Source organism: Lissotriton helveticus, chromosome 9 (assembly GCF_964261635.1).
Source record: "Lissotriton helveticus chromosome 9, aLisHel1.1, whole genome shotgun sequence".
Classification (NCBI taxonomy): Eukaryota; Metazoa; Chordata; class Amphibia; order Caudata; family Salamandridae; genus Lissotriton; species Lissotriton helveticus.
The window spans coordinates 544,086,738-544,111,606 of record NC_136070.1 but is presented as its reverse complement, the minus strand read 5'-3'; the positions used below and the strand labels follow the sequence as shown (position 1 = coordinate 544,111,606).

General features: G+C 44.8%; 1 protein-coding gene across 1 annotated transcript in view; it reads left to right on the top strand.

Moving 5' to 3' along the window:
• SYVN1 (synoviolin 1) overlaps positions 1-24,869 on the top strand; it is a 252,716-nt gene that overhangs the window by 41,897 nt on the left and 185,950 nt on the right. Inside the window, exons 3-6 of the mRNA XM_078660424.1 lie at positions 8,366-8,458; positions 16,665-16,817; positions 19,408-19,456; positions 24,544-24,647. Coding sequence (XP_078516550.1) covers positions 8,366-8,458; positions 16,665-16,817; positions 19,408-19,456; positions 24,544-24,647 — 399 coding nt within the window. The remainder of the gene's footprint in view (positions 1-8,365; positions 8,459-16,664; positions 16,818-19,407; positions 19,457-24,543; positions 24,648-24,869) is intronic.

Sequence of the window (24,869 nt, the reverse complement as noted above, 5' to 3'; positions counted from 1 at the left end):
TCATTTTTTTGCAGCACACTATTTTTTTTATTTTATAAGCATTTCGGAATTATTCCTGGATGTGCAGCGTGCTTTCATACTTTTAACTCCGGAGTACTGCCCCCATATGTAATGTGCTTCTGCTGTCTTCATTGATGCTTTAGGTACTTACACTCACAACTGTACTACTCTGCGCTGCTCTGTTCCACATCACTCGGTTGCGCACTCTACTTTGCTTGGTTGCGCACTCTACGTTGCTTGGTTGCGCACTCTACGTTGCTTGGTTGCGCACTCTACGTTGCTTGGTTGCGCACTCTATGCCGCCCCGCTGCGCACTCTATGCCGCTCCGCTGCGCACTCTATGCCGCTCCGCTGCTCTGTCGCACTCTGCGCCACTCCACTACGCTGATGCTCCGCACCACTCAAGTCTACGCCACTCCTCGCCACCCCACTCTATGCCACTCTACTCTATGCCACTCTATTCTTTACCACCCCTGTAGTACGCTGGCTCTTTATGTGATATAATCTGATATACCAAGTAAAAAGTCCAGGGGTTCCCTTACTAGTGGAGAGGGCTTGTTGTGCGATCCCAAAGTGCTCTATTAACCCCTTCCCTGCGTGCAAACTTTTCGCGCTATGCAAGGCTTTTTATACGTGGGCGGGATTCGGACGGCCAGAGGCCGTCCTCCGCACTCGCCCATTGTGACGCGTGACGGCTCCCGGCCATCACGAGCATGCAAGGGGTTAAGGGGTAGGGTGGTCGAGCAGCCTTGAGCTTGACAAAGAGAAGTGTAAGACATTTGCCAAAAACACACAATGATTAATGAATGACAACATGACTCAAGAAGATCCACACCAGTTCATGAAAATAGCAAGCATCTTCATATACTTTTAGGCATCGGAGGAAAATTGTTCAACAAACCGCACTGGCTCTGATATCCAATGCACTTTATGGACTAAATGTTACGTTTTATTTCCTTGTCTTTTTATTTATTTTTTCTGTACATTTCGCTCATATACTTTGCTTTTCCATTTTTTGTACTAATGTAACATTGCATAGTGAGTTCACTCACATCCCCTGTAAAGTGCTCTGATACCCTTGGGTCTACCCAGCGCTATATAAAACCGTTTAAATAAATAAATATTTTCACTGTGAACACAGTGCAATTTCTGAGTTCTGCAATGTTATTCTATAGAAGGGAGAACAAGTTCTGCAAACAGGTAGTAATCCGCGACTTACAGGACCAATCTCCAGGAGTTCCGATGGGCAAGGTACAAGGCATCACCAGCAGTACACCACCAGCGGCATGAGGGTGGCCGGTTGAATGGTGCAAATCAGCGGGGGAGCCCAATGTATTTCAATTGGGATCGGTCTTTGTACAAAGAGGCTGCAGGTTCTGGCTAGGAAGCCAGTTGGGCTGAACCAACAAGTGGGCTCAGACCTTGTGATTCTCGGATATGGGTGGGGACACCTTTGGTCCTCCTCTCCATGGCCGCCAGGTGCAGTGGTGACTAAGGGCGTCTGATTTCTCTTACCGGAGCAGTCACCGTCGAAGGGAGCTGTGTGCACAGGTTGCCTGTGTCGTCGGGGAGTCCTAGAGGGGTGAAACCACAATAGACTTGAGCTCTGGTGTGCTGGGGGACCTTTCTGACACCGGTGGCACACTTCAAGTCGGGACGGGGGCAGTGGTTCCTTCAGGGGTCAGGTTTTGGCGGCTCCAGGGGCCTCAGTCTTTTGTTTTTGGAGTTTCTTCAGAACCGGTCTGCTGATCAAGGGAGGTCTTGAGTCTTTTTCGAAGGCAGGCAGTCCTCCCAAGTTTCTGGAGTTAACAGCTGCAGTGCAAGTCTACTTTGGCACAGTTTTCTTCCAGAGCTGCAGAAAGCCCGGTGCTCCCTTCAGTCTTCTCTGCTTTTGTGCCTCTTCATTGTCCTCTCTCTTAGGTCACCAGGATCAGCCTCTCTGGTTCCAGGAACTCCCCAAAAAACTGACTTTAGGGGCATTAGGGGAGTGTAGGGTAGTAGCCAATGGGCTACTGACCCTTGGGGTCGCTTCCCCTATATGACCACTTCTCGTTGGAAGTGGGCACGACCTTGTCCCAGAATTCCTAGGTGTGTCATCACAAAGATTGCTACCTCTGAAAATGTGTGTGCACCTTGCAGTTAGCCCACCATACTAGCCTGGTGGTGGCATGCCTACCTGACTAGCTGATGTCCAGGTGCCAATGGGGCTCAGGACAGGGAGTGGCTTCCTCTTCTGTGAGGGGAGCCAGATTTGCATTCCAAAGGCGGCAGCTCCTTTGAAGCTCGGCAGTCCAAGAAGGCTAAATAGCAGGTCATCCTGCAGGAAGAGGTGTTACCCTCTCTTCCTGGACAGGCTTTTGTTCCTGACCTCCTGAGATCAAAAGGCTCTCATCCTTGAAGGTCAGAAACTTGACAACCTGGCAGAATCCAGTCCGCAAGCACACCAGATATTGGTTGGCTTTTAGGGGCACCTTTAAGGTGACCTGTGAGTGCGTGTTTTGATAAATCCAACATTGGCATCAGTGTGGGTTTATCAAGACTAGATGTATAGTGTCAAACATCCCTATTTTCAGTGAAGCCATCATACATCTGAGGAACTCTTTTTCACCAGTGTTCAGTGCATGGTTTAAGATGGCTTCCCTGGTCACTTGTACTGGCAGTAATAGGACTCACCAGCACAGGGGCATATCTGCTCATGCATATATTTCCTCACATGTAATATTCAGCACCCTGCCAAAGGACTGTCAGACCTGCTGTAGTGGTGACTTATAAATATCATATGCAGTGGTAGGGGTCATGGCACACAGGGATGTGTAAACAGTGGGGGGTGGGGAGATCACTCCTCTTGAAATTAATCTACGTGTAATGCTACTGTAAAATCTGTAATACAGTGGTGCTCCGGTGTAACACTTCCTGTCTCACAAGTGTGAAAGGAACAGAAAAAAGAAATACCACCGAACACGGTAGCAACACACTGGGCACTGTGCACTGGTGTCCCTAAGGACCCCAAATGGTTATTAAACCATCATATAGTCATCAACTACCAATCAAAATTTAAAACCAAGGCAAATAGACATTATGAATCCATTGTTTTCATCAATTGTATTCATCAATGAAATTTGATTTCAAATGCGACGTAACACATGTAAATTGCATTGACAATAAATGATCAACTCAAGTTCTTCAATGTACAGTCATTACATCATGAACAGTGCTTATAATTTACATCAATTTGAAAAAAAGACCAAATTTTTTCGAACAGCCCGATGCATTTCGGGACAGTGACATCCCTTCTTCAGGGGCAATCTATACAAAATTTGACAAACATGTAGTTCATCCTCATACGATGATTGGCTAGTACAAAAGAAATAACTTCAGACTTCCAATATGGCGGGAAATACCACCTCATTATGCAAAAGTTAATGAAACTGAACAGAAAGCTGTGACACCCTAAAAGAAACTGTAGCAGATAAATGTAAGATGAGTGCAAAACCTCATTAAAGTGTAGAGATAAATAATAGATGCGCTCTAGTGCCAAGAACATGTTGTGCAACACATGCGAAACATGTGTAACTTAAAAAAGTGATACAGGCAATTCAAACTAAACAAAGAAACACCCGTGTGTGTTAGCATATAAAACAATAAAGGCATACATTGTCCTTGACAAATACCTGGCTGAATGTACTTGGCGCGTACTAAAAGAAGGAACCATAATGACTTTAGTGCCATTGTCGATAAACCACATTATAAATGCCTCAAACTGTGCACCAAAAAGGTACACCCACCTTATCCACAGGGATGTGTGACATGTGTTTTCACTTTTGTCTGCACCAACACATGCATCTTGCAATGGCAGTTGTCCATGCGCTTGGTGAGGCGTTCCTTAGGGTGGCACAATTCGTGCTGCAACCCTTAGGGACCCTCTTTAGTACCTCCAGTCCTAGCTGCCATGGTACCATTTACTAGGGACTTACAGAGGGTGATAAATGTATTTCCAACTGGGGCAACAATTGCACAGTTTTGAGAAGGAGCTCTGGCACTGGAGACCTGGTTGGCAGGAACTTAGTGCACTTTCAGTGGAAATCACATCATGTGCACCATGTCAAAAAGGGGCACTTTCCTAAATCCCCACTCTCTGCCTCTTTATTCTCACCGTTCCACAGCACTGAATTCCTCACAGTTGGCAGATCAGTGTGGGTATCATGTTCTCGGTTTTAAAATAGTTGTGGGTGCCTGTAGAGTAGACAATCTTCAGCTTTATAGATGCACATCCTATCCTACAGAATATTACAGTTCTCAGTTGGTTTAGTTACAAGTAATTGTTGCAGTTTTAAAACATCGGTTACCAACCAAGAAAAAGCACAGTGTGACCACTACTGTCTTGAGTTCTCACTTGCATACCAATAGTAAGAAATGTCTAACATTGCTATTTGAACTGACTTCCCAAGTGCAAATCACCTTGTTAATATTCCCTAATAGCTATAGCACTCATGTTGTTGGTTTCAGTTTACTAGAATACTGATATGACCTTTGTTTGGTAGTAGTTTTTTAAACTTTAAATTCAGTTTTTGTGTTGAAGTTTTCCATCTTTTGCATTCTACACTTTTAAAGTTTTGTATCAACCTGTTTTTGTTTGTTTGTATTGTAATGATTTGGAAAAAAAGGTCAACTTTGTCATTATTCAGCACCTGTTTCGGAGAAGTGATGAAGACACAGTGGGCTCCTAGGAAGAGGTAGTAGGTTGCATAGTTTTAGGGCAGTGATTTTGCCCATCAGGAGGTAACTATACAACCTGCTGCCTTTCCTATGGCTTTATTATGGCAGCCATTTATCTTTAATAATTACAGAAAGAAACCCTTGTATGTTTAATATTTGTATAGAATAACAAAAGTTTGTATTGTCCAGTTAATTTACAAAATGAATCAGTCTTTCTGAAATGGTACATTAAAATGTGTGAAGGCTATCACATGTTCATATGACTGAAGTGCGAAACATGTCTCCTCTTCTGAGAGGAGCTGGGCAACTAACCAATGTCAAGAAGCAGACATTTCTGAGATTGTGCTGTACTGTCCAAATACCGTTCAAGTTACTTAAATGATTTTTTTTTGTTTAATTTAACTAATAAAAAGATTTGAATACAAAATGTTACACAAATTAGATATTACTCCACAGTATATGTGGACACCCTTCCTTTGTTCAAATTCAACTCTGTTTCTACTTTGACTTCTCTGACAGATGGTATTGTTGTGCCATTTCTTCCATTGTTCTAATTATTTTTGTCCCATTAAATTGTTGCTAAAATAAAAATGTTCGAAATGTGAAAAAAAAAAATAGTTGTGGGTGCTGTAGGTTACAATGTGTGTGCATTAGAATTGTGTGTTGTCTTAGTAAAGGTATAGCAAAAGCAGCTGCGCATTCGAAGTGAGGTGCATTAACATTGGTGTGTGGTTTTGGTAGTACCACAGAAGATGTGTATTTTTTTAAGCTTTATTTTGAGTTTCGATTAATCAGGAAGTATAAAACAAAATCGAGATACCTAGATTATTGTTTTTGACAGCACAGTTTCAGTACAAAACAGCAAAGATCGCTGCAGGTTCTCGTTAAAATGCTTTGCTAGTCGTGTGTCCAAAGACACTCTTGCTGCCTCGTATTATTCTGAGAATGTCAGTAGGAACTAATTATGTCAATAGAAAGCAAGTCGAGGTCGCTTTGTCAATGCAATATTCTTATCCCTTTTGCAAACTGTGGGTTTATGGCATGTACTGCAGAGACTCTGTCTCCTTGGCATACTGGGAACGCAAAAAGAAGCCAGGTCGAGAACACATCAGTACCACGAGTCATGTTAATCCCACTTTCATACATATTGGTCGAGCCTTGGAAATATTTTATGGTTCTTGGAGTAGAAAAGGTGAAAGTAAGAGTTTAAAATTATGGCTTAAATCCTGAAGGAATTGGTACTTTAACCAGTGCATGTGCGGATTTGTTCAACAACTCTGGCAGCCTTTCCTTTATTGAATGTTATATGAAACCTGCACAACAACTATGGAATTTGTTATACCTTTTTAGGTTTGACTTAGCTTGTTTTCTCTGTGAAACATGGCGTTGGTCCCCATTTTCCTGCCGATTTTGAATGCGTTTTTTTCTCACGCTCCCCCCACCTCTTTAGTTGGTGGTAATCTGTGATTTTTGATTTGTACCAAATTTTCTTACATTCGAAAATATGTGAGATTTGTGTGCTGAAGCCCCCCCATCTCCTTTATGATTTGGTAGGAATATCCACACTTACTCGCTGTACCTGCAGACAGTCCATTTTAAAGTAATCTTTCCAGCATTTTCACGCCAGACTCTTTTCTCCAATACTTCCCACTCCTGTTTCAAGTCCATTCACGGAGGATGGTGCTGTCAAATCATCACCCCGTTTTATGAGCATTTTCTCCCTTAAAACCATAGTAATTTAACAACCCACGAAACCATATCTTGATAACATTCCTTGAAAGCCTTGTGTTACGATGGGAAAGGTCTCATGCATAGGTATGGAGAGTGTGCATCACTGCCCCAAGATCCCCTTCACAAGCTGAAGGTTTTTGACTTCCACCACAGCAATCACGTGTGCACTTGAGATACTCTCTGTAACATGATTCGAGACCCAGAGTGAAGCGTTGAGGTCTGAGTGGCATATCCTCACAGTAGCCAAGTGGTACAGAAGATGGAGGGTTGAAGAGAGCCCAGACAGCAGCCTTATTTTGTAAGAATTTTCTTACGATTTCAGGCATCCTTTGCCAGACTGAGGAGTGTCAATGAACGGGCACAGAGTCCCTTTGAAGCTAGGGAGTTCTCACTGACATTTCCTGGCCCATTATTCTCTGGGAATGCAATGCCCCTCCCCCCAACACACACATGGTTAAAAGGTAAATGAGTGGAGCAGACAGTCAATCTTTTGAGCTATTTTTTGGCTTGCCTTGGACCAAGACACTCCGAGCTTCCCCTACCTTCCAGTTCACGCTGCCGACAAAGACAATGGACAAGTCTGAATGAAATAAGTAAAAGGGCAGAACTGCCTAAAACCAGTCTCTGAACTAAATTACTAAAATACACAAATCCTTTCTGCCACTTTATTATTGCAAAAAGGTAGAGACTCATGTAGTGTGCCTAGATCTACTTTCCTGACCCCAATGTCTCCACACTGGTGATGTGCAAGAAACTCTTTGAGCTAATCTGATTGAGCATGTGATATTTTATTTTGCTTATGTGTGTTGGCAAATTCCAGTAGTAAAATTGGAGAGTGCACTGGGAGAGTTGTGCACACATCTGATTGAAGTACTGGATTAGTAATGGATGCTACAGGAGAGAAGTTACACACATTTTGTCGGCGGTGGCTGATATATTTTTTCATACCAGTATCTAATACGTACTAGCATAGTTAGGGGATTAATGGGCATTGGAAATATGGCACCCTTCCATGCTACCATAGCCATTGATTAAAGTGCTCTGGAAGAACTGTATTTGGGCCGTGTACTGGTGTTTTAAGGCTCACATCAGTACAAGTTGGGATTATGCAAAACGTCTAGCTGCAAGCTAATAGGTGAACCTGCTCTGTGATCATTTAGGGCTTTGTTGTTTCTAGCAGTCTCTGGTAATGCCCCTACCACCATAGGTATTGAGGGTCTTGCGTAGGCTGATATGTCTCTTTAGTCAACTTGGTTTCTATGTACATACATACAGGTATGTATGTAGCACTTAATGTTACTTGGTTTCTGAGTAGAGCACTCCTGCCATTGTGATGTTGAAGTGCTGCAAGTTGTTTTGAACTGCAGGTGTTCGATTGGTTTAGCGTGCGTTTTGTGGTTGTGCATAAGATTGTTTTGCATGTATCAAGATGTATCATAAATGTAAATGTAAATGTATTGCGACTTATATAGCGCACGTATCACCCGAAGGCATCAAGGCGCTTGCTTAGGGAACCCGTCCTGGTATTCCCCTGTGAGATACCCCGGCAGGGTATCCACAAGGTGAAAGCCAGGCATCCCGCCGCGAGGGGCCGTAGTGGAGATTAAGCAAGCTATTGCCCAGAGTCGCAGAGTGTGACCCCATGAGTCGAGTAGGCACCGGAGCGAGAATTGTCGAGTCCTTGGAATTTTTTAGCCCGAGACCCGCCGAGGCGGGGAACCGAACCCTGGTCCACGGCCGATCTCAGCTTCCGGGTCTGCCTCCTCTAACCACTGAGCCACGCTTCTCCACTCCATCATATAGCATTTCTAGTGACAGATCAGATTTTTAAACGCAACTGGATTCTTGCATGCAGTGCCTAAATTTTCTGCCTATTATGGTATTTATTTATTCATTCATGTCCTTTCCTTTCTTCCAGGTCCTCTACATCCAGGCATTTGTGCTGGTTTTTCTCCTTGGGAAAGTCATGGGCAAGGTGTTTTTCGGACAGCTGCGGTTGGCAGAGATGGAGGTAAAGGGGTCTTTTGTTGCCATGCAAACGGAGAGAAACCAAACCAACATTACAGCTTTATGTGTACGACAGAATCACAGTGGTGCATGATGGATGCACAGGAAAGGAAGGGGAGAGTGCAGTGTCTCATTCCGAATAGAGAACCAACTTTAGTAGGGACCTAGCTATGCAAAAGGAAGCAAAGCTGCAGACCCTGAATTACTGCTATATTAATGGGACTATTTGGAGGGTGTTGGATGGGGCTGTTCACCAAAAAATGGCCATTACCATGTTCACCCACCTGGTGGTTCCCTGCTCCATGTAGAGGTGATGAAAACTAGGTGTTTGAGGCATATGAGCTGCAGATTACACACTGTGCATGGATCGCCATCTGGTGTTGGGCTCGGATGTTTGCACTTTGTTATTGTCCTGGAAAAGTCTTTGGAAGTCACAAGATAGGTGACTCCTCCTGTAGACCATAGTGCGCATGGGCTTCGGCTCCATCTTCAGATTGTTTTTTTCCGCCATCGGGTTCGGATGTACTTGTAGCACTCCAGTTCGGAACCGTTACCGATTCTATTTTCGACGCGCAATCCTTCACCCTTTCGACGGTATAGTCTCGATCGCGATCCCAGTCGACTCGCATCTCAACACATTTGAAGTCCTCGATTCCAATCGTCGACGAGGGCCTTCGGGCCTACTTGGGCCTTGGTATCTGGCTCATGGAAATGACTCCTTTCAAGAAGTGTCCTCAATGTGGGTCGAAGTTTCCCCACAACAATCTGCATGAGGTGTGTAACCTCTGCCTTTCACCGGAGCACGAGGCCAGAGACTGTGAAGCTTGTGCCTCCTTCTGCTCCAAGAAGACCATTCGAGATCGCAGAGCGCGAAGGAAAATGGCTCGCTCCTCGACTCCAATCCCCGACAACATCTTCCAGGAAGGCGTCGATGTACCGGAACAGGAGAGCGTCAAACAAATCCTCGGCAGCGAATCCGAAGCAGAGGAATTCGACATCGAAGAAATCACTCCTGCGCAGCGGGTCGTAAGTAAGATTGTCGACCCCCTCCGTACAACATCGAAAAATGCTTCGGTCACACCTTCTCCTTCGGACTCAGGTGCACACGACACACTGCTTCCAATGCCCCAGGCCCGGATAAGAAGCCTATTAAGTGTTCAGGCGACTTGGGCTCGAGCCAGCCTGCTGTCGGTAATGAAACACCAGCACCGAAAAAGAAACCTTCTTCATCCTCATTGCGGATTGCTGCTTCCTCATCCAAGCACACGGCACCAAAATCCACCGGCACCATCCAAGCATCCGGTACCGAAACCCCCAGGCACATGCTATCTACTCCAAAACACCCGGAGCTGAGTAAAAAGCCATCCCCTAAGACTCAGGATCCACGTCCTCCGAAGCCGAAAAAACCCTTGGTTCCAAAGAAGCAACCCGCTCCAAAACCAACCATAGAGTTGGTAAAGCACCACAAAACCGTACCGGAACCACTGCCTCATAAGTCTAGTGAACCCAGAAAGTCGGAGCCGAAAGAGCAGCCTACGCCACAAGCTTTTTATACCTGATCCAAAACAAAAGATTCTTCTCAAATACCCCAAGACTGGTCAACTCACCCTCCGCTCAAAGAAGAGACCTTTAGATACACCTGCTCCAGCCTAACCACCTAAAAAGAGGGATATTGCTACATCTCCCCTCAGGGTCCCTTCTCCTCCACCACCTCCTCCACGTTCTCTTCCACCTCCACCTCCACCTCCACCACCACATCATTCTCCTACACCATCTGCACCAGGGAATGATGATGATCCTTCTAATCAAGGAGACTGAGTACATGAGGAAACACTAGGGGATCATAGTCCACCTTCTTACCCTGACCCCTGGGGATGAGTATAATACACCCGATGTTCTTAATGTTCCACAGGAGGACATATACCCCTCTAGGCCTTCCCCTCCAGAGGACACAATAGGCTTTAACCAGCTGCTTCACAGAGCTGCTCAGTACCATGGAGTTAGCTTACACATAGACTCTGTAGAATAGGATTTTCTTATGGACACTTGACATCTCACAAAGGTCCACCTCTATTTTACCAATGCTGAAAGGGGTAACTAAGCATGCACCAGAAGTATTCAAAGATCCTGTGCGAACTAGAGTTATTAACCCCAGGATAGATAAGAAGTATAAAGCTGCTCCTGGAGACCCAGCATATATTAAAGGACCGGTACCATTAGACTCACTAGTAGTCTCTAATGCCAGAAAAAGGGGCAACTCCCAAACATCAGGAGATGCTCCACCCCCTGATAAAGAATCCAAGCTCTTAGACGTCTCAGGCAAAAGAACAGCGTCACAGGCAGCTAATATTTGGCGTATAGCCAACACTCAAGCTCTGTTTGCCAGGTATGATAGGGTACATTGCGACGAACTAGAGGCCCTATTGCAACACCTACCAGATAAATATAAAAAGGGTAAAACAATTACTAACACCTCCATTCGTTGCGCTCTGGATGTAGCTGATACCGCCTCTAGAGCAGTCAATACAAGTGGAATTTTGCCTAGACATGCGTGGCTACGCATTTCAGGTTTTAAAGCAGAGGTACAAACTGCTATTTTAAATCAGTCTTATGACCAAGAGCATTTATTTAGCCCTAATGTAGATTCCTCCATTAAAAAAAAATGAAAAAAGACAGACGCAGCCAAATCTAGAAGAGCCTTGCAATCGCAAGCTCCCAGACTTTCTTTTCGTGGCTCATTTTACAAAGGCTACTCCTCTGACAACCCTACCACTTCCTACAAAGCTCCCATCCAGTCTACCTTTACCAGAGGTTACCCAAGAGGTGGTTACAGAGGCAATAACAATAAGGGAAGAGACAAAACCAACAACACCAGGTCTGCCTCCACCCCTACCCAATGACTTCCCTCCGCTTCCCCCGGAACATTCCAATCCTGTCAGGGGAAGAATACAACAGTTCCTTCCTGTCTGGAACAACATCACCACAGACAGGTGGGTAAGACAAATAGTTCAATCAGGCTACTGTCTAGAACTCTCCTCTACTCCCCCAAACATACCACCCAGGCAGTGTCAAATGTCACTAGATCATTTATCACTGCTCAAACAATAGGTCGTCTCCCTTCTGCAAAAGCATGCAATAGAACCAGTACCACTGCATCAACAAAACACAGGGCTTTACTCCCTGTACTTCCTCATTCCAAAAAAGGACTGCTCTCTAAGGCCCATCCTAGATCTCTGAACCCTAAACCTATACATACAATCGGACCACTTTCACATGGTCACGCTTTAACAGGTCTCCCTCTACTGGAACAAGGCGATTTCCTTGCTACTCTAGAGCTCAAGGACACCTACTTTCATATTCCCATTCACACCTCTCACAGGAAGTATCTCAGGTTTGTAGTGGACGGTCCGCATTACCAGTTCAAGGTACTCCCATTCGGAGTCACCACAGCACCCAGAGTTTTCACCAAATGTCTAGCAGTAGTTGCAGCTCATCTAAGGAGACAACATTTATGTGTACCCCTACCTAGACGACTGGCTCATAAAAGTCAAGTCGTACAACCAATGCGTACAACACACTCCCGCTACAATCCAGCTGTTTCACGACTTGGTGTTTACCATAAACCACCCAAAGTCTCACCTGCAACCGTCCCACATATAGCAATACCTAGGGGTAACATTAAATACCTGAAAGGCACTTGCCTATCCCAATCCAGCCAGGATATCAAGCAAACAAAGCCTTCTCACAGAGTTTCAACCACAACACTCTCTCCCAGCTCGAGTGTTCATGCAGCTAATAGGGACGATGGCATCTTGCCTTTTCATAGTCCCTCACGCAAGACTCCAGATGCGTCCCCTACAGGAATGTGTAGCTCGTCAGTGAAACCAGGCTCAAGGTCAGCTAACAGGTCTGGTGTTCGTGGACGGTCGCACTCCTCACTCTCTGCAGTGGTGGAACACCAAAAACCTTTCCAAAGGGCAACGTTTCATCGAGCCAGTTCCACAGATGGTGCTAGCAGCAGACTCATCGCTCTCCAGCTGGGGAGCTCATCTCTTAAACACACCATACAGGGCACTTGAACACCCCATCAAAGGTTGCTCCACATCAATCATCTGGAATTGCTAGCCATATTCTTAGCATTAAAATCCTTCCAGAAACACATTCTGGCCAAAGCTGTCCTAGTCCACACAGACAATATGACAGCAGGGTACTACATACGAAAACAAGGCAGGACACACTCTCTCCAACTCTCCCACCTAGCACAGAGCATATGGAGATGGGCCATTCCTCAAAACATTTTTCTCCTAGCCCAACGCGTTCCAGGAGTCCAAAAATGCATAGCAAATCTCTTGAGTCGTCAAACACAACTCACTCATGAGTGGGAACTGCATCTTCGAGTTCTTCAACTATTTTTCCAGATGTTGGGGCACCCAGAGATGAATCACTTCGCAACCCACAAACGCCAAATGCCCAAGCTTTGCCGCCAGCTATCCACACCCATTGTCCAAAGGCAATGCGATATGGATGAATTGGTCAGGCAGATTTGCGTGCGCTTTTCCGCCTCTCCCACTCATTCCACTGGTGGTGCGCAAACTACAGCTATACTCACTGACACTCATCATAGTTGCTCCAATATGGGCCAGACAACCATTGTACACCACATTACTGGAACTCTCAGTATTCCCCCACCAAAAACTACACCTCTCTCCACATCTCTTTACCCAGAGCCATGGAGAGATCAGACATCCAGATCCATCACAACTCAACCTAGCGATCTGGCTCCTGAAATCTTAGAGTTTGGTTACCTTGACCTTCCTCCTGATTGCATGAATATTATCAAAGAAGCGAGACGCCCAACCACTAGAGCTTGCTATCCAACCAATTGCAAAAGATGTGTTATATACTGTAACAATAACATCAATCCCTTGGACGTGTCAATCCAATACATCATATGTTACCTGCTACATCTCCAAAGGTCTAACCTAGCATACACCTCTATTAGGTTGCACCTTGCTGCTATTTATTTATTTATTTATTTATTTTATTTTAGAGGTTTTATATAGCGCTGGCTGGACCCAGGGATATCAGAGCGCTTTACATTTTTGAGACAAGAAGGTCAATAAGACAGGGAACATACATAGCATCAATGTATATAAACAACATATAAGTCTCAGTCTGACAGATTTCAAAATGATAAATATGGGAAATAAGCACACCAAAATGTGGAAGAAGTGATGATCAAAAATATAAGGCACAAATTGAAAAGAGAGCCGGAAAATTGCAGAGTCAGGATAGGGAGGTTAGTGGTCAGTTAGGTTGGTAAGGAAGAGAGAGGGAGGGGCAGAAGTGGGGGGGTGGTTGGAGGGGATGAGGGCTGAGGGTGGACAAGGGAAAGGGGGGTGCAAGGAAAAGTGAAGGTGGTAAACGGGGAGGGGGAAGTGACCAGGAGGAAGGGCGAGTAAGGCTGATAAAGAGAGGGTGGATGCATCTAGGGTCGGACAGATGTGGCCAGTGTAAGAGAACAGATAGGGATTAGGGTCCCCAGTATTTATTCAGGAGATGTAGTTTGAGTTATTTTTTGAAGCTAGGGTAGGAAGGGTTGCAGCGAAGGTCAGTTGGAAGGGAATTCCAAATGCAAGGAGTGTTGCCGGAAAAGGATCGTGACTGGGTGGTTTTCTTTTTTAGAAGGGGGGGGGGGGAATAAGAAGGAGGGTGTTAGTACTTCTCAAGGAACGGGAGCAACCGGCTTTAGTGAGTTTGTTAGCGAGGTAGGTCGGTGTGTTCTGATGGAGAATTTTGTGTGTAATGCAGGCTGTTTTGGAAGTGGACCTACCTTCAATGGGGAGCCATTTAAGGGTTTTAAGGGCAGGGGAGATGTGGTCGCATCGCTTGCAGTCTGAGGTAAGCCTAGCTGCAAGGTAAAGCACAGATTTAAGAGGTGCTAGGTGCATCTTGGGAATTCCGGTGAGAATGGCATTGCCATAGTCGATGCGAGAAAGAACAAGGGATTGGACTGCTAGTTTGAAATCATCGATAGGGATGAAGGGCTTGATTTTCTTAAGGTGGCGGAGAGTGGAGAGAGCTCCTTTGGCAGAATTTTGATGTGTACCATGAGGGTTAGGAGGTTGTCAAGGGAGATCCCTAGTGATTTGACTGAGGAGGACAAAGATAAGGAGCAGTTGAGGGCATTAAGGTCAGAGATCCAATTCTGAATGGGGAGCTGGTTATTTTTATGGGAAAAAAGAATAATTTCAGTTTTTTTACGGTTGAGTTTGAGGTGGTTAATATGGAACCAGGCTTGAATCTTGATGAGTGTTGTTGAGCTGAACTATGTCGGCATGAGTTTTGCGAAATAGACAACACTTGTCATTATTTAGAGTACCTGCCATCAAAGCCTTCATGGAAGGACTCAAAAGAATCATTCCACCTAGAGTACCACCCTCACCTGTGTGGAACTTAAATATTGTCCTCACAAGACTCATGGGTCCTCCGTTCGAACTTATGCACAAATGTGAATTTCAATTCCTTACATGGAAAGTCGCTTTCCTAGTAGCCATCACTTCTCTTAAGAGTCTGTGAGCTTCAAGCACTTACCATTCAAGAACCATTTTTACAAATACATCATAATAAAGTGGTTCTTAGGACAAACCAAAAATTCCTACCATAAGTCATTTCTCCTTTTCATCTCAACCAGTCTGTAGAGTTGCCAATGTTTTTCTCACAACCACAAACTGTTGCAGAAAGGGCTCTTCACACCCTAGATGTTAAAAGAGCACTCCTATATTATATTGACAGGACAAAACCTTTTTGTAAAACTAAACAACTTTTTGTATCCTTCTCTCCACCACATAAAGGCAATCCTATATCAAAATCTGGAATTGCAAGGTGGATTGTAAAATGCATTCAAATTCGCTATCAAAAAGCAAAAGGTACCTTAACTATTCCACCTTAAGCCCACTCTAGAAGGAAACTAGGGGCTTCAATGGCTTTCTTAGGGAACATTCAGTTAGATGAAATCTGCAAAGCAGCTACATGGTCTACACCACACATATTCACAAAACATTATTGTGTAGATGTGCAAGCAAAGCAACAAGCTAGTGTGAGCCAAACTGTACTCAAAACATTATTTCAAACAACTGCAACAGATACTGGAGGTCACCGCTAAAGTGGAGTACTGCTATACAATCTATGCACAGTGTGTAATCTGCAGCTCATATGCCTCGAACGGAAAACGCTACTTACCAGTATCCATCTGTTCTTGGCATGTAGAGCTGCAGAGTTACACTCGCACACCCCCCTCCCCGGCTACCTCTATCTGTTCCAGTATTATCTTATTTAGCTACAGCATACACGGGCATCTTTTCTGTTTCTCACAAAACTCCATCATATCCCTTACTGGCGAAAAACAGTCTGAAGATGGAGCCGATGCCCATGCGCCCTATGGTCCACAGGAAGAGTCTCCTATCTTGTGACTTCCAAAGACTTTTCCAGGACAATAACAAAGTGCAAACATCCGAGCCCAACACCAGATGACGATCTATGCACAGTGTGTAACTCTCCAGCTCTACATGCCAAGAACAGACGCATACTGGTAAGTAGCATTTTCCTTCTTGCAGCAGCCTCTGCTGCAGAAGCCCTTGATCTTGTGGACTATTGTGCTACTGGACCTCCAGGTCACCATGATGGTTACTGTGCTTTTTGTAGGGCTTGGGGACTGTTGCTGCTTTTCCCTGTCTGTGCCAAGCAGTGAGGCATAGCAGACCTAGCCAGGGAAGACTATCGGTGTCCTCCATGTGTCCGGGCCATTGAGTAGTTCTTTTTTAGGAAAACAAAAACCCACCCTTTGTGAGTTTGTTTCTGAAAAAGAAAAACAGATGTAGAGCAGCTTCAGAAAACATAATCGCCCACTCCTCAGTGAATGCATTTACATCATAGACATCCCCACCAGGCAGACAGGAATTTCTAATTATGCCTGGCAGTACTCTGCGATAGTGTAAATGTCCTCGTTTTGCAGGGAGAGACCAAAGAATTTCATGACTGAAACAAAATTCACATTAGACAGCACATTTGGAATGAGAAGGTAACTGAGCTGACAAGACACTATCTTTCAACACAGACACTTTGACTGATCCTTAAGATGAAAGCAGAGCTCTCTATTTCGTACGCTTATACCCTCCAATGAACTTATTTTGTCATGTCTCTGATTTCAGCACCTATTGGAGCGCTCCTGGTACGCAGTCACAGAGACCTGCCTTGCGTTCACTGTCTTTCGTGACGATTTCAGTCCCCGCTTTGTTGCACTTTTCACCCTCCTCCTATTTCTCAAGTGCTTCCATTGGCTGGCTGAGGACCGAGTTGATTATGTAAGTATGTTATCATTGGGTGTTGACCATTCTTTTTGCCCTCTCTCTCCCTCCAACTCCTTCTGTTATGTGGCAATCTTGTGTAGATTCTGTGGGAGTATTTCAGCAGAACATTTTTGACGACCTTTTGTAAAGAGACCATCCATGTCCTGATCTACTCCTTTATTGCCTGTAGGAGTATGATAATTTTCAGACATTCTGTAAGAAGTCTTACCCTGCTTTGTATCACTCTTATGCCATCATAATAACTAATACATCTCCACCCCTTTTTGGGTTTCGCCTGCGCAGTGCTTGCGAAATCTCTTGTAACGAAAAGAAAAATTGAAAGGGATTTAGAGCCCGCCCCTTCCTTACCTTTACTTAACATTGTTTGGCTCCTACGTTGCTCTTGTTGTCTTGCTTCTTATTGGGCAACGCCGCCTTTTCTCCTCCGGCTTCCTCCCCGGTGTCCATGCCGTGGAGCTTGGAGCAAGTACTGCTTCCTGTCCATGCCTGTGCGCCTGCAGAGTACTTTTTCTTTTATTTCCTTCTGTAGTGCTCCATTAGAGTGCATCATTTTGCAGGCTGCCTCTTAATTAGTTCACATTTGTTGCTACTTGCCCTGTTTCCCCCACCTCCTCCCTCCAGTCGCTACTTGATCCCTCTCACCTCCCGTTGCTTGGCCTGTCCAAAGATCACCCCTCTCCCACCTTGTCACTGCTTCTCCCTTCATTATTAGTTTTTGTGTTAAAACCTCAAGGTTGATTATCAGCGAGAGCAGGCCAGCCATGTTGTGATTGAGAGAGTGGGAGGGATGGCTGAGATTAGCCTTCTTGTATGTAATTCCTTTTTTTTTCCCCTTCATTTTTCCCATTTCATTTCTTTTTGTGTGTGGGTGGGAGACTTTATGTAAGCTGTAGCCCTTTATCGGTGCAGTCCCATTGCTGCTTGGTCCCTCCCACCTCCTGTTGCTTGCCCCAACCCCATCACTGCTTCTCCTTTCGATGCTTGTTTTTTGTGTGTGTCAAAACCTCAAGGTTGATTATCAGGGAGAGGAGCCTGGCCATGTTCTGATCGATAGGGTGGGAGCAATGGCTGAGATTCAACTTCTGGGATGTTAGTCCCTTTTTTCCCCATTTCAATTCTTTTGGCATATATGTGTGGGTGACATTCTTTAAGTTGTAGCTCTTTCACTGCAGAGCCCTGCACTGACACCAGATCTGAAATATTTTTTTGTCCAGATTGTCTGTGGTCAACGAAAATCGGGCGAGGAAGGCTTTAGAAAGGAGTGGGTGGGATGTGATGAGGCGGTCAGTGTAGTATTTCTTTTTTTCTTCAATATCATAGGTGTTTGGGGAGGAAGTGGCTAATCTTCTGACATGCAGTGACATAATGTCATACTAATGGCAAACTGTGCACTCTACAAACGTCTATCACCTCAAATACGCAAGGAATTTGGGAGTATAAGAAATGTGCACACACATGGAACAAGCATACCCAAATGGCATAAGCACATATCAATAACACAACTTACACATGGAGGGAGCATACATTAAAAAAGCATTAGCAAAGCCAATATGTTCTGCCTATGCAAAATCTATTGGCTTTATCAGTGTATTACATTTTGAGTTGCAGTGCAACATGGCTTTAAATAATTTTAAAAAAGCAATATGATGCGGCCCGCATTGTCCTCATCATATCGCTTTTTTTTTGTACTTTAAGCCACGTTGCACAGCAGCTCAACTTCTATGCAACATGTAAAAAAATGAGTCAATAGAATTTGCATAGGCAAAACCTATTGACTTTGCCAATGCTTGTTTTTTGTTAAAAGAAGCGTTGTTTTCACAACTCGTTATGAAGAGTCTGATCCTGCATTACTGTACTGTTGCCGAGTCATTATATGCAGACTCCCGTGGAAAAAGGTTATCCTGTACTGCTATGCTGTCCCTGTCCACAGTCCATAGCAAGATATGTGTTCAGACCTCCTGTGAGAAGAACCTTGTCATGAGCTACTTTGCTGTTCGACCACCCAGTTTGCCCATCCTACTACTCTGACATTTGCCCGGTAGCTGTAGGGCAGTGAAGGGGTTGATTTAGAGCTGAATTGGCTTTCATAACCCTACCACGAAAGCCCCCAGAGTCCTATTTAAGTCTTGCAACTTGCAATGTGGGGCTTTTTTTGAAAATGATTGCCTGGGCTAGATATTTGTTTTCTAATCATGCCCAATGGATTGGGCAAGATTTGAAGCTCTTATTGGAATAGGTTCCTTGTGGTTTGGCTGTCCAGCTCCCTCATACCTTTTTTTTTATTAACTGCATACACAAGTGAGGGTAGCCTCTAGCAGTGGGCTGGGCCCACCAGTTGGCAAGCCTTCTAATTGCCTTTCTAATTAAACACCCGGGGAACATTACGTTCTGTCGCTTGGTTATTCTGAATGTCCTGACACAGGAGTGCTTGCCTCAAAGGGAAGGGTGTGAGTGCACAAGTGGATGACTTTAATTTATGTCCGCGCTGGCAGATGCTAACCTTGATTGATCTTTAGTCCATTTAGAATCCTTTACCCCCGAGTTTGGTTTATGTAGCAAACATTTTCTTTTGCCCACCATTCAGATGGAGAGAAGTCCCAACATCTCTTGGCTGTTTCACATACGAATTATCTGTAAGTATCTCATTTTGATCTCCACATTGGAAAGTAAATGTTGGTATGATTGTTCTAAATGAAATTCTCCTTTGATATAAAGATGCATCATCAAATGAGGGGACCTCAATTGTTATTTGTCACTCATATAGTGCGCAATCAGCTTCTATTATAGCATCATAGCACATTCAGCATTGCATGGGTCACCATCCAAGCCGTTCCAAGGTTTCCTTCGCAGACAGAAACAGTTGTTTTCCTCCCTTAGTAATATTATTCAGTATTTATTTTGTCTGTCAGATTGGCAAGAACTTGGAGAGCTGCCATTACCATTATTTGTCCTCAAACTTGAACTGTGTGATTGCTGCTGTACTAATTCAACACATGCACTTGAATGTCGATTAGTAGCACACTTGTTTTACCTTTTGCATTTTGAAGCTGTTTTGTTAGACAGCACAGTCATAGGTTCATCTTGAACTTGAAATTCACCGTGCTATTCTTTCATTGGTCCACATCATTATTGTAAGCAGTTAGACAGCAGCACTGTTTTTAGAACACTTTGCATGTGGTAGCTGCCAACAAGTGCTTTCATTGGGCCACGTGTTTCTTCCTGCGTGACGCTGATAAGTTTCCTTTATCTTAACATTTTGTGAGTGTTGCTGCAGCAGCTGCACAGGAAACAAGATTTCATCAGCTCCTTATTGAACGCGTGACTGAACACTGCACTGCAAACTCGTTCACATATTTGTGTTAATAACTGTATCTCGTGCAACCATTCACGTCTATAATTTTTTATAATTCTTAGTCGGGTCCATCAAGTTGCATTGTCCAACAGACTTTGGAATGAAGTGGAAACACATAAAAATATTTACATTGGAATATAGATGTTGTAAAACAGTATCTTGAAAGTACATATATTCGAAGTAATATATATCTGGAATTACCTACTTAAACCTAATTCAACAATATTGTGGTTCTTTCTGTTGTGTTCACAATATTTTAGTCCAGTGCTATTTAACACTTAATATTTTGGTAGAAAACCATTGATCCATTCTAAAATAAAACAATATTTCCTTGTCTTTAAAATGAGCATGCCACAGTGACTGTGTTCTCTAAATTTGCATGCTTAGAATAGCCACAATGCAAGGAAGGTTCCCACACTTTAATTCCCATAGACTTTGCATCACTTGAGGGTTAGTTCCTTTGTTTTATGCTCTGTTAATTAAACACTAAAAAGAGATACTTCTACCACCGTCGGCTTCCCTCACTCCAGTTTGTGCTCCGTTTACGTTTTTATATTCCTTCTGGAAAAACAAACACAGTAATATGGTGGTTAAGCAATATCTGTGTGATTACTTCTCAGATTTTAGCAACGTTTTTAGTTCCCGAGAGTTTGAACATTTTAGATTTTTCCATTAATATTCTGGTACGGCAGCATGCTGAAGACATTTTGGTAAATTACGCTATGCATATATATTTCAAAACAGTTTTCTGAGTCCGTAATATAAACCGGAGATCAACCCATGGTAGTTATGACACAGAGCAGACAGATTTAACTTAGACAAAATATAGAACACATCTAGAAATAACAAATACATCAAAAAGTTAAAAACACAACACAATAAAAGTCTTACTCAAGTGTATTAATATATAGTAACTTTTAACAGACAAAGTGTCAGCAAAACGACGGATGTCCAGTAAGTGGAACCAGAGATATTACTTTTTAAAGCTTTCAGCACAAAACCTCTATGAAATATGCAAGCACCAATAGAAAGTACTGTTAGCATGTGACCAGAGAGTAGTGTTATTTCAGGCTGGTCACGCTGAAGCATCCTCATGCAATAAAATGACCATATTCTAAATTCTAGAGCTTGGTGTGTGATCTTTGGTTCTGGAAGGGGAAGGAACTTATTTGTTTCTTATTAATTCTTCCACTTTTCTTACAATTTAGGTCCTTTTCTGTTTTTAAAGTAAAGTACTGAATGGCCATCAAAGTTATAAAGTTTAATCTATTGGGTTATTCTGTATTCTAATTCACTCCATCTGCAGGAGTCCGCTTTGACTGCTTACTCCAGCTACCCGTAGACTTTTGAGCACCTGAAACAGTCACTTGTTTCTTGGAGTGCACACATCTTGTAGGGTGGGGGACACCATTGGCAACCAATATTGTCCCTAACACATAATGCCTAGCCACCTCTAAATGCGCCAAGACACAATCAATAGGCCTCACTCTACATGGAGCCTAACCTCCTTCTGTTGTTCAAGTACATTACGTTAGGGTTCATGCAGCATTAATGGCATTCTCCAGGCGTGTATCTCTGAGGGACATGTGTTTGCAAACTGCGTGAACAACCATTCTGCAGACGTTAAACACGCTAGTTTTCTTTCAGTGGTGATGCAAGATTTGGCAAGAAAGTGGTCATTAGCCTGTTTGCCTTGACCTAAGCAACCCTTTTTTATTTTCCATGTCTGTCGAATCTACCAAATAGAAAAGAGCCAGTACTTAAGAGCAGGATAAAGTTAACTTTATGGGGTCCCCATTATTCTATGGGTTTCCCCATCAAGGTCCTCTCACTTACACGTTTGCCATTGGTATATAACCTAATTTGATTTGTAAAACTGGCATAGATACTCACATGCACACACACAGTTCCTGTTGTCAGAGATGCACAAGTGTATGTGCTGCATCAGCACGCAAAGCTTTGTAATTAACATCTATAGAAGTATATCCAATCCAGTCACTGAAGTGCATGGTCATCAGAAGTAATAGTCACAATAAAAACAATGTTATCCTGTTAGAGGCTATGGATTTGAAAGTGGATTAATTAATCCATTGACTGCAGGGATCTCTGTTTAACACCCTGTTACAGGCTTGAATGCCAGGAATTCAACTCCGCCTCATAAAATGAGTGTAACCGGAGAAAAACTCTCTTAATCAGCTTCAAGAAAACCAGATGTGAATGTGCATTTCACCGACAACCACGCAGCCCACAAGGACGTCACCCGCATGACACCACCACCTCATCGGATTAGCCAAAAGACCCCCGCTTGGATAACAACGCACACGACAGCAAAGAGCTCTTCAGCATCGTAAAGGAACTCTCCAACCCAACGCCAACTACATCCCGCCCTCACAAGAACTGTGCGAATCACTAGCCATCTTCTTCCACCGCAAGATCGCTGACATCCACGACATCTTCAACACCACGACCACCCCGACTGCGCCAGACACCACCCCCCCTGTAAACACTACCAGCACCAACCACCTGACCTCCTGGTCCAATGATGATGAGACACGCAAGGTCATGAACTCCATCCACTCAGGATCTCCTTCTGACCCATGCCCACACCACGTATTCAACAAAGCAGACGCTGCCATCGCACCCCAACTACGGAAGGTCATCAACATTTCCTTCGAAACAGCGACATTCCCGGAAAGCTGGAAGCATGCCAAAATCAATGCCCTCCTCAAGAAGCCCAAAGCGGACCTCAAGAACTTCCGCCCCATCTCCCTCCTCCCGTTCCCGGCAAAGGTCATCGAAAAAACCGTCAACATGCAACTGGCAACCTGGAAGACAACAACATCCTGGACCCATCCCAGTCCGGATTCAGACGAAACCACAGCACCGAGACTGCCCTCATCGCCGCCACAGAACACATCAGGCGCCAACTAGACAACAGCGAAACATTAGCCCTCATTCTCCTGGACCTGTCAGCCACCTTCGACACGGTCTGCCATCGCACTCTAAAGACACGCCTCCTAGAAGCCGGAATCCAAGAGAAGGCTCTTGACTGGACCACGTCCTTCCTCTCCGGAAGAACCCAGAGCGTCCACCTCCCACCCTTTCGATCCGAAGCCACCGACATCATCTGCGGCGTCCCCCAGGGCTCAACCCGACGCTGTTCAATGTCTACATGGCCCCCCTCGCACAAGTGGTCCGCCATCACGACCTCCACATAATCTCCTACGCCAACGACATCCAGCTTATCCTATCCCTCACCAAGGACCCACACACAGCCAAAACCAACCTCCACGAGGGAATGAAGGCAATTGTCGACTGGATGAGGAGCAGCCGTCTGAAGCTGAACTCGGACAAGACGGCGGTCCTCATCCTCGGACCCACCCCCTCAGCCTGGGACAACTCCTGGTGGCCGACCACACTGGGAACAGCACCAACACCCACCGACCATGAACGCAACCAAGGATTCATCCTCGACTCCTCCCTCTCCATGTCGAAGCAAGTCAACGCCGTCTCCTCCTCCTGCTACAACACCCTCCGCATGCTCCGCAGGATCTACAAGTGGATCCCCACCGAAACAACAGGAACTGTGACTCAGGCCCTCGTCAGCTGCAGACTGGACTAAGGCAACGCACTCTATGCAGGAATACCAGCCAAACACCTACGACGACTACAACGCATCCTAAACGCCTCCGCCCGACTGATCGTCAACGTCCCCCGCCGCAGCCACATCACCCCCCACCTGAGAGACCTACACTGGCTCCCCGTCGACAAGAGGATCGCCTGGCTCTTTGAGCAGTAGCAGCACCCCCATCCCCTCAGCGCCTTGAGACCCTCACGGGTAGGTAGTGCGCTTTACAAGTGACTGATTGATTGATTGACCTTCAAGCTCCTCACCCACGCACACAAAGCACTCCACAACGCCGGACCAGCCTACCTGAACAGCAGACTCGGCTTTCACACCCCCACCCACCCACCCGCCAGCTCCGCTCCACCAGCCTCACCCTCACAGCTGTCCCCCACATCCAGTGAACGACCTCCGGCGGCAGATCCTTCTCCTACCTCTCCGCCAAGACCTGGAACACCCTCCCTACCCACATACGGCAGACCCAAGACCTTCTCGCCTTCAGAAGGCTCCTCAAGACCTGGCTCTTCGAGCAGTAGCAGCATCCCCTGTCCCTCCCCTCAGCGCCTTGGGACCCTTACGGGTAAGTAGAGCGCTTCACAAGTACGCTGATTGATTGATTGATTTCACAGGTACACATAATGTGTTAAGCATGCAGCCCTAGCGAGTTTGATGTATAATATTTCAGTGTCCTTTACATGGTGCCTGTCATATTTCTCTGATTTGCTTACTCTTTCTTGTTTCAGCTCTTGTGCTCCTTCTGGAGGTGCTGGACTTTCTTTTTGTCAGACATGCCTATTACAGCATCCTCGCCCGAGGCGCCTCTGTCCAGCTGGTCTTTGGCTTTGAGGTGAGAAAATTGCCTTGCATTAATAGTCATACTTAACCCTGCACATTGATATACTGTGCAGCCCAATGCATATATATCAGTCACTTGAATGCTGGCACACGCACCTTTTCTGTAATCTGAAGTCCAGGTTTTGCACCACGCCCTTGTAAGAAACTCTGCAATTGTGAGCCCAGTTTTATGGTATCAGATTTGTTTTCACTCCAAAAGTTGGTAGTGTATCCG